This window comes from Buceros rhinoceros, unplaced genomic scaffold (genome assembly GCF_000710305.1).
Source record: "Buceros rhinoceros silvestris isolate BGI_N320 unplaced genomic scaffold, ASM71030v1 scaffold23191, whole genome shotgun sequence".
NCBI lineage: Eukaryota > Metazoa > Chordata > Aves > Bucerotiformes > Bucerotidae > Buceros > Buceros rhinoceros.
This window is the reverse complement of record NW_010392909.1, coordinates 21,445-31,892: the sequence shown is the minus strand read 5'-3', so window position 1 is coordinate 31,892 and position 10,448 is coordinate 21,445. Positions and strand designations below refer to the sequence as shown.

Below are 10,448 nucleotides of genomic sequence, written 5' to 3'. Positions count from 1 at the left end.
CATGGGTTGAGTCCCTGCGGCCCATGCTGGGGAGAGGTGAGGCTGTGGCTGTTGTAACCCCCAGCCACACCCCAGCCCTGAGCATGTGGGTTTTACATCATTTCAAGGAAGATTTATAGAAACAGTTTCTCTGCCATCATGAGCTAGCTTAGTTTACAAGCATAGTAAGGTGTATTTTCTTATTTTTCAGAAACAAGTATTTGGGATTTGAGACACTAATTAATCAATGTTTCTTCCTGACCAATGATAATGTTATATAGTTGATTGGGTCAAGTACATATTGAAGCCTTACTACTGTAACAAGTGAAAGAAGTGAATATATGGCTGGTTTTCTTTTTAGATGATACACCAGCAGCCTAACCCCGGTATACATTATGAGTATATCATTCCAGGAGAGAATGTCATTAGTCCTCAGTTGCTTGCTCACAGGAGGCCAGGTAAAATGCCACTATTTCCTATGATTAAACTCATTTTGTTACCTGATAAGCTAATGGAGAAATTCATACCATTAAATGCTGGATTGGCCTAGAATTTCACACTTCATGTTGAAAGAGAAGTCTGTGTAGATTTGGTAACTTCAGTGAATTAAAACTGACAGGGATTATTTATACTGTAGCAGGGAATCTGGTCACATATTTCTACTTTCAGTAGCAGTTTTGTTGTTAAAATATTAACCATGGCTTTGCATGTGCTGGAGTGTTGTAAACAAGCCTCAGAAATGAAATAGAACATGATTTTTCTCTTCAGAGTTTGAGGTAATTTAAAACAACCCTTCTCAGTTTCTCTTTCCTCTCTGAACCGGAGAGGATCAAACACAAAACTGTTGCCTTCCCAAGCTAGAATCTGGACAGCCTGTGCTCCTGGCTGAGCTGTGGATATATTCTGTGTGTACTTGTCTAAAGTTCTGAAGGACAGAAGGAAGTTTGCAAGTGAGTTTGGGCCTACTTTTAATGTCCATGACTTCCCTTGACAAATTTCTAAGTGTGTTTGCAGTGTTTGTAATGAGGAGCAGCTGTGCTGTGGCACAGGGAGGCGCAGAATACACAGCATGGTACAAAAGAAAGGCTTTGGGAAATCCTGACGCTGGGTGCCTTAATTCTACAGTGTGTTTGGAGATTCTTCAGTTTTTAATGTCTTTGCTGACTGAGACTTGGTTATCTTAAGACAACACAATCTTTGCATGACACTATTAGGAGGTCTCTGTGTAGAAGATTAATGCTGCTTTCAAGTTTAATGATGCTCCAGTTGTGATTATTAGTGGAAATCACAGATTGATATTTGCAAGTGAGGCTTATTCTTTTACTTTTTTGTTGTTGTCCATCATCAGGGGAGCCCTTGAATGGCCAGTTAGGAATGCCAGAAAGTACAGCTCAGGACGATGAGGATTTCCATAGGGAGACAGACAGTCTCACGGGACAGTCAGCTGGAACTTTTCCAGTAATTCAGCCAGGAAGATTTCCTTCTCACCAGCCAGAAAACCAGGTGCCTGCTGTGCAACCACCAAGACAAAACCGAGAACACAACTGGAAACAGATTGGAAAAACTGAGTGCACCACTACCTGTGGGAAAGGTAAGTGCTTCATAGACAATGCACAGAAAAGAGATGACACACAAGAGGGTTGCAGCGTGGTAGAAGAGAAGCATGGAGGGAAGAAGCAGTGTGACTATTCAGCTGGTCTTGTATGCACAAAGCATTGTGGTGTTTTCTGTTATCTTGCAAGCAAAAAGACATGTCAGTACTATTATGCATGCTTACATTTATATCAGTAGAAACAACAAAATTAAAAATAAGAAACACAAACTATGTAAATTAAAAGGGAATTTATGGCATTAGCCTCTGAAAGGAAATATTTCAGGATTCTGTGGCAAGCTGCTCACTCTCACACCCTTGATACACAACTGCTTTCCTCAACATTCTTTGGCATTCTTTATCCTCCCATTATGCCTCTCCAGCTTTGTCAGATACTCCCTCAGGCATACTACAAGCAATTATTTGGAAGAGTAAGTTTTTGTGATAGTAAAAGCGAAGTCTTTTGCGCTGTACATAGCCACCCATTAACCATACCTTAAAAATCACAGAGCTTTGAAATAACGACGTACCAGTGAGGAAACTCAGCTGACTGACACCAGTTCATATATGTGGAGAACATTTGCTTCCTAACTAGTCTGAGAGGACACTTTGCAAGTTTTGTCCAAAGCCAAATGAATGTCCATGTTATAGCTACAGGCAGAGCTAAAAAAAATCCAGCAATATTGATACCATTTAAAATTGCTTCCCAGTATATTAACACAGAAGTGTTAGAGCCAGAAAACAGCCCGTAAAAGTCAGAAGGCTTTTTGAAATGAGCCTTTTTGTGGAGAAAAGAAGGAAATGTAAACCAGAACTATTTTGGTTGGCATTTAAATACATGTGTCTTTAGTATAAGTCATATGGGGAGAATCCTTAGTTGTTCCTGATTATTATTTAGCAGCAATCAATGAGTGTCACCTGACTGAGTGTCTGGATTATCATACACGTGGTGAGTTTCAGTATCCAAATCAGATAATTTATGGTGTAGCTGCAGGATCACACCAGGGTTCCTGTACATCCTAGGAGACTTGGTTGTATTTCCTTTGGACCTTATGGACATTTGTATATAGTTCTTGCCATTTCTAGCAAACGGTAGCTATTGGCAGTGGTGTTAATGAAATCTGAGCCAAAATAATATAGCAAAATTGTAGGAGAACGGAATTCAAAGGATATCTTTCAGCATTTACTCCGTGAAATTTCACAAGAGAACTGTCAAAAATTAGTATCTCTTTTCCTGTAATATGAAGAATGTGTTCGTGTTCTGATCAAGTTAAATTCAAAAGAAACTGGACCTTGAGAGCAGTTCAAGTGGATAAGTAGCAATGGAAAACTGATCGTTAATCCAGTGGCCTAAGACTTGTACTGTCAATGATCTCACAAATCAGTGTCACTGACAGTGCAGGCTTTAGTAAACCCAAATTTGAGGTACGTAAGCTTTAACCGTTACTACCTGGCCTTCTCTACACTCCTTTAAAACACAAGTACCAACAAAGGTGGAGCTGAGTTTTCTGTGCCTTTGACTCAGAAGCATGGCAGTTTGGCTTTTTTAAATGTGCAGACACATATTTTGATCTAAGGAAAAGACAAGTCTATGTTGCAGAAAAAGCTGTTGTATAGCTATGAAGCTGTTGTACTGATGACTTGTGCCCCAGTTCTTCCTGTCTTGACAGTAACATGGAAAAAACCCCAGATGCTACCACCACTTTACATGGCATGAACACAGCAGAGGGAGAGAATCAGCAGTCTTTTGTACTACTTTCTAAAAAGAACTAAAAAATTTTTCCTAGCCTTCCTTTTGCTGTTTATATAGTTGTAGAGTTGTCTTTCACATCCCTTGCCAGATTCAACTCCAGGTGAGCCTTGCCTTTCCTAACCCCGTCCCTGCACAATCAGACAGCATCTCTGTACTCCTCCAGGATGACCTGCTCCTGCTTGCACTTCTTGTACTTCTTATTAATGTCTACGTTTAGTTAGGAACCCTTGCTTATCCTTGTAGGCCTCCTGCCTCTTTGCTTGATTCAAGACACACCTTTCCTGAGCTTGGAGGTCGTGGTCTTTGAATATCAACCAACTCTTCTGCACCTCTTTTCTCTCTAGGGCTTTATCCCATGGGATTCTTCTGAACAGATCTCTAAAGAGGTTTGGGTCTGTTCTTCTGAAATTCAGGGTTGTGGTCCTGCTTTTTGCTGTGCTCTGTCCTCTTAGAATCCTGAACTCTACCATTTCATGGTCCCTGCAGCCAAAGCTGCCCTGGTTTTCACCTCACTCATTTTTCCTTCTTGTTTTTATCGGGTCTAGCAGAACACCTTTCCTGTTTGGCTCCTTGATTACCTGTGTCAGGAACCTTGTTAACGTGCTCCAACTTTTCAGTTACCAAATACAAACTGGCATGTTAGCACCTTGTTCTTTTTCATCACTTTGGTAATCAATTTGCAATACTATTAGTAGTTTTGTCTTTCTGCTCTAGCATGACAATTATTTAAAGACTAAGTATTAAATATGGAGAGTAGGATTTTTTAGTGAGTCCATGGTCTACAGTAATGTTGCACCTCTAAGCTTTATCTTACAAATCTTTTAAAAAACGAGGTAAAATGGATAATATTCTCATGTGTTTACTCACCACCTAACTCTAAAGTACAGAGGCTGAATTTTTCCTCCTCTCAAGCCTGTGTTGTGGCTTCCTGGCTGCCGTTTTTTAATTGCCTGAATACTTAACGTTTGTAGTCCCTACACTATAATGATCTCATACAGATGAAAGATCATGTTTTCCGAGCCTTTCCTACAATGCCATTCTGTACTTCCTATAGTACTAAGGACCTCCCTTAATACTACAATGTAAACAGTATGTCATTTAGCTCTCACATTTGAAAAATTTGGATAAAATCTTAGTCTGTATTTCCTGTTGTTATGGTTTTCCTTTCTGCATCAATGTTGGATGCTACTGCTATGACTGCAGTCTTTCCTAATGCATCACATAATTTTCTTCTTCATTTCAGGGTCACAGTACCCAGTTTTCCACTGCGTCAACAGAATCACTCATGAGGAGGTGTCTGAGAGTTACTGTGACAGCAGCACCAAACCAATTCCAGAAGAGGAGGCCTGCAACCTCTTCCCGTGTCCAGCTTTGTAAGATACTACAATTTAAGTCAAGTGAAATAAGCCAATGTCACTGAGGTTTTGTATGTGAAAGAGGCTATTCTAAGTAGGAAACTAGTTTAAACTTCTAAGAACTATGCATTTGTGTCAGAAAGTGTAGTGGATATTTTTTCCTTAGTTGTTGGTGCCTTCTTCACCTTCACAGAGAGCCATAGCATTCAGGGAAGACAAAATGGAAGTTGGCAACAAGTGAGTGTAGTCATTTCTCAGGATTTGTGTCTAGGCATGCACACTATACATAGTCTCTCTATAGGTACGGTTTTTTTGAAGTGACAGGCTCTGTAGGTTATCACTCCGCTCTGGATCAGTGTGCTGTAGTACCCAACTGTTTGTTCCGTGGTGTCCTGTCTAAAGATGAGGCTGATAGTGCTCACAAAGGCCCCTCACAAACACTATTTCTCTTTTCTGGAATTAAGTAGTTCTTCAGCTTGAAGACTGGATTCTGAAGTGATAGTTCTTGTTTCCAGCACACTAACACAACCAGCTCATGTGTGATTTCCTTCTGAAAAGACACTTGCCATCAGGAGACTATGACTTACAATTGGCTAAGCAACGTCTTTTAACTGGTCAAAAAAAAAAAAAAAAAAGGCATCCAGGGTGTATACCGAGAACAGAAAAGGGTTGAATCCAGTTGCCATTACAGCAACTTTTATTTCAGGTCAGCAGCTGTATTTTCCATCCCTTTTATGGTTACATTCTTCAGTTCTCTTCTGAGCAGCAAGGGGCCACTCATTATCCCACAAAGCTTCTAGTGGTGTCAGTGCTGCTGCAGTGTTGGATATGCCTGACAAGCCATTTCCTAGTGCGTATTACATACTCGTGAACTTCTGGAGCTGTTTACTTGGAGATGTCTTCTCTCACCATGCATTTCTCTCACCTTTCTCTTTCTACCAGCTTAAAATAATTCAGCATTATTTGTTTACACAAGATAATATCAAGAATATAAACAAATATATGTAAATTCTTAATAAAAAGAACAGAGATTTCAGTTGCTTCCACAAGACTTCTGAAATAAAATATCTGTTCAGATACTTGCCTTACTTCTGGATGTCTTTGTGCTTGAAATGAAAACTGGAAGAGGAAAATTACTTGTTTGATACAAAAGTGATTAAATAAATACAGTGAAATCTTGGAATAAGAAGAATATGACTAGGGATTTTTTTCATCTCTAAAATTAAATTTCTTCATTGCTTATCATTTGGTAGTTCAGTTTTACCGATGAATGAAATGCCTGGATGCATTATGTGATTTTTGTGGTATTGTCCTTTTTAGAGCCTTTGCTGCAGAAAAATTTTATGCAACATCTAAAATTGTTGGAAAATTGTCATTCATTACAGCAATAATATGTATTACAGATAGATTCTTTAAAAAACCAAGAGTATTATGTCTTGAAAGACTTGTGCAGTCTGTACGTGTGCTTATTATTATCAGCCACTACAGGCAGATTGCTTACAAGCATATATTACTGTCTTCATAAAGGATGAAGTTATGCAAGCAGAGGCTTAAGTGTTACTTTATAAAATTCTTTACCAGCATCAGAACAATGTCATTCAAGTTCTGTTAAGATTAGTATTAAAGAAGTCTTTAATGAAAAAAAGTGTCTTTTTTTTTTTTTCTCCCCTTTAGCTGGGATATAGGGGAGTGGTCTGAGTGCAGCAAAACATGCGGCCTTGGTATGCAGCATCGACAGATCTTATGCCGGCAAATGTATGCCAATCGTACATTGACAGTTCAGCAATACCGCTGTCATCACCTGGAGAAACCAGAGACAACCAGCACTTGCCAGCTGAAGATCTGCAGTGAATGGCAGATTAGGACGGAATGGACTTCAGTAAGTATTTTTGAGTAATGAAGAGCACAAAAACCCAGAAAGAAAGAATTTTCCTGCAGGTATCACTAATCAAACATGAAATTTTTGTTTAAAACAGGGAAGAGGAATGTGAAAAGCCTTAGAAATATGTGAATCTTAGTTCAAGAAAACCCTGCTTGATTATGATTGTAAACAGAAAGAAGCTGAAAAAGTGATTGAATAATACAGAACACGCAGATGTGTGTGTGCAGACATACACGAGCTTTCTGAGCAATGCTTCTTTTTAAAATACTGTATGAGGTAGAGTTGGGAGAGTCCTGATAGGTTTGGCTATGGTGGCGAAGTTACTGCTCTTTCTCATGGCATGCAGGTTATAGTTCCACGAGTTATTTAACCTTACATATGCATTAAGGATAGAGTCAGTAGTCGCTGCTACTGTAGCTGGTTTGACACCATGCCGAGACTGAAGAGTCACGCAGCAGGCTTCGGGTGGCTTTATAGTGGGTCTTCCCCACAGAAAAGCCAATGTGAATTAACTCCCTCAGTGCTTGATTTCTGAGGCCGATGGTGGCATTGTTAACTCACTAGTCATGAAGTTTCTGTGATGTGTTGATATATTCCTGATAAATAGACATGCGAATGTAAAAATGCATTGGTTGGTTAATTCTTTATTCATGATGAATTAAAATCCTTTTGCAGTTACAGGACAGTAAAATTGAAGTTTTGATTTTTTTACTGGGTTGATGATGAGAAAGGGAAACTGGTTTTGTGTATTAATTTTGAGAAGGATTTCAGTGTACAGAGCCTTTAGAGGTTTATTGCATATGGTGAATCAAGCTTAATAAATGCTTTAGAAATTGTAGCTGTTTGAACATAAGCAGAATTCTAATAAAATTCTGTGATTAATTTCCTCGTGGAAGCAAAATTGAAGTTCTAGGCATGAGGAAGATCAATCATAAAAAAAAGAGCAATTGAATGTGCAAACTGGTTTCAGTAGGATATTTATTTGTGTTTGTGCTTACTGAAGTACAGTTAGGTTTTCACTTTGGAGACAGGTCTATGATCTTAAAAGGAAGTCCATCTTAAGATTTTAAGGTGCTTACTATTTTTTTCTGACACACAAATGTCAAAGACTTTGGTCTAAATCTGATTAGAAAAAGTGGCGTTGTAGTAATTTTTCATTTGGAATCAGCGGAGTAGAAGAGTAACTCTGGACAAATTGTCCCCTTTATGCCAGAAGGAATGGGGTATTTGTTTTTATTAGTATTTTGCTATTTAATGACCTCACACACCTAGTCTGGGTTTTAGCCAGCATTGCAGAGTGAGTAGTTGTAGAAATAGCTGCAGTCTGAAGATGAAGTCTATGAGCTGTCTTGCTGTAGGAAATATATTTTGCATGATAAATAACTTTGACGTGTAAATTTAGTAGACATGATTAAGCATTTGAAAGCAAGGAAAAAGCAATGAGGCTGCCTTTAGAAGCTCTGCTAGCTACCCTTGTGTGCAAGTACTGCAGTGTTTCATCTCCAAATTCTCAGAGATTTTCCCCTTTAATTCGAGAGTGTCTACAGGGACTCATCAAAACGTTTCATACGTACACAGCAGAAAATTGTGTTCTCATCTTGCTTCATGATCTGGGTGCTTCACATCATCAGGCAGAGATGTCAGTAGCTGTCAGCATTCTCTGAGGTTGCAGAAGAGAGCAAGAGAAGGCGGCCTTCAGAGGGATTCAGGAGACACGTTTCTGCGTTTCTCTTGCTTCATATCTGCTTATAGGTCAAGACCAAACTTATGCAGAATTTGTCAGCCTGCTGTTGAAATACCAGCAGTTCATTGTGATAAGATGCAGCATGGCCTGTTGAAGATGGCGTTTAATTTTATGTTTTCCAAATGTGTCCTTATAATATGCTGTAGAATACTACAGACTGAGAATATGATTTTAAACTATAATGTGATTTTACTCCCAGTTCCTAGCAATCTAGAGTAGTTCTGTGGATGTTTTGGCAGGAATGAATCATCTGTATGTTCCCAGCTCTCTGATAAACCACTACGGTTCTTGCATGGAGTCCTGATGCAACCTCCCTTTTGTCACAGTGTTCAGTGCCTTGTGGAGTGGGGCAGAGAACCCGAGATGTGAAATGCGTCAGCAATCTTGGAGACGTTGTTGATGATGAGGAATGTAACATGAAGCTGCGGCCAAATGATATTGAGAACTGCGACATGGGTCCCTGTGCTAAGAGCTGGTTTCTTACAGAGTGGAGTGACAGGGTAAGGCTTCTTATTATCTTTGTGCTGCCAAATTCCTAAAGCAACTAAGGTGCATCTGAATTTAAAAATACGCATCTGTACAGTCACAAAAGGAGTGATCTTCTTTTCCATGTTTATCCTTGATCTGTTAAACAGGCAAGATCAAACAAAAAAATGATGATGCCACGAGCATCTTGAGTTTGTGTTAGATACAAGAATGCATAGGAAGGGCAAGCGTGTGGGTACGTGGCCAAACATCTGGTTTTAGAATTGGCTCTGTGTCTGAACTTCCCAAAATATTGAGTGTGCTGAGATTTATTATTCTGCCTTGCTTTGCCGTGAGTCTCAAGATTCAGAGTTTAAAAGTTTCCCTGCTGTTTTTTTAAGGGATGGAGATTTGAGGCCTAATGTCTGGGTTTAAGTTAAAGCCGTAAAACAATTGTCCTATAGCTGTGAAAAGAGGGGGACAACTTCATAAACTCGGGCAAGGTTGATTCAGGCTTTTGTACCTTGTGAACATGGAGGTATATTTTTTTTATTCCAGTGAGTCAGATTCTCTTCATGAAAGCCGTGAAAACAGTGGTGATTTACCTTGATTCATGATTGGGCTCAGAGATGTTGTTCAGTAGTGATATGTATATGCTCTCGTTAAGAGGCTTACAAACATGGGCTAAGAGAGCCTGGTATTTTGGCCCCTCTTGTGAATGCCTGCATACCAATTGCATCTGTAGACAAACTGAGCCTTCAGTCTGTAACAATCCTGACTGTATCTCCCATTTGTTCCACTGGTTGCTTTGGCAGGCAAATAATACAATTTATCATTTAATCTGTAAGATTACATTCATAACTTAACAGAATCATTATTGAGATCATTTTGTGGTAGTATCTCTGAAAGCTAGGAGGGTGTGGCTCATAGGTTATGCATTAGTTTTGATACTCAGAAGATTTTCCATATGTTTTAGATGCAGAGAAGAAGCAGAAACTTCACAGGTAGGACAGGTACCTGGCATATCACATCGTTTTAAAAAGGCTGATCAGACTCTTGCCACAATTAAAGGTGTGCAAAATTTTCAGCCTCCAGACAACTCAGATTTTATAAAGAAAAAAAAAAGTACTAAAAATCTTTGTTGCTGTCATTTGAACTAGTTGTTACTCACTCAGTGTATGCTCTTGCATAGAAAGTTGCCAGGTAAAGTATAGGTATTGCACATGGCAAAGGTTTTGCTGTAGGGGAAATGACAGTGCTTTTTTTTTTTTTTTTTTTTTTTTTTTTTTTTTTTTTTTTTTTTTTTTTTTTTTTTTTTTTTTTTTTTTTTTTTTTTTTTTTTTTTTTTTTTTAGCTTGTAGAGCTGTTCTTTGTTCAGTGCTATTAAAGTGGTATTTTACAAGTGAAAGAGCAAAATGGATTATACCCTCAAAGACATCTTTCTTGAAAGAGCTGGCCAACTACTACTAGCTAGTGCAGTTCCACCACATAAAAACCATACATTCCAGTGTATACTCTAGCATCAATATTTTCTTCATTATTCTGCATTGATATTTTGTCCTCTGCAGAATTAGAAGTAATTTTTGTAGCCGAAGGTTATGAATGTAGAATGTTATTATACCTATTTATATGTATTAAATGAGACATAAAAGTGAAGCAGGTAATGTGGAAAATGTTTG

General features: G+C 38.7%; 1 protein-coding gene across 1 annotated transcript in view; it reads left to right on the top strand.

The window, feature by feature from the left end:
• Nucleotides 1-10,448, top strand: part of THSD4 (thrombospondin, type I, domain containing 4) — a 74,831-nt gene that overhangs the window by 49,215 nt on the left and 15,168 nt on the right. The window contains exons 6-10 of the mRNA XM_010144675.1: nucleotides 341-437; nucleotides 1,328-1,570; nucleotides 4,567-4,696; nucleotides 6,353-6,557; nucleotides 8,631-8,804. Of these exons, the coding sequence (XP_010142977.1) occupies nucleotides 341-437; nucleotides 1,328-1,570; nucleotides 4,567-4,696; nucleotides 6,353-6,557; nucleotides 8,631-8,804 (849 nt within the window). The remainder of the gene's footprint in view (nucleotides 1-340; nucleotides 438-1,327; nucleotides 1,571-4,566; nucleotides 4,697-6,352; nucleotides 6,558-8,630; nucleotides 8,805-10,448) is intronic.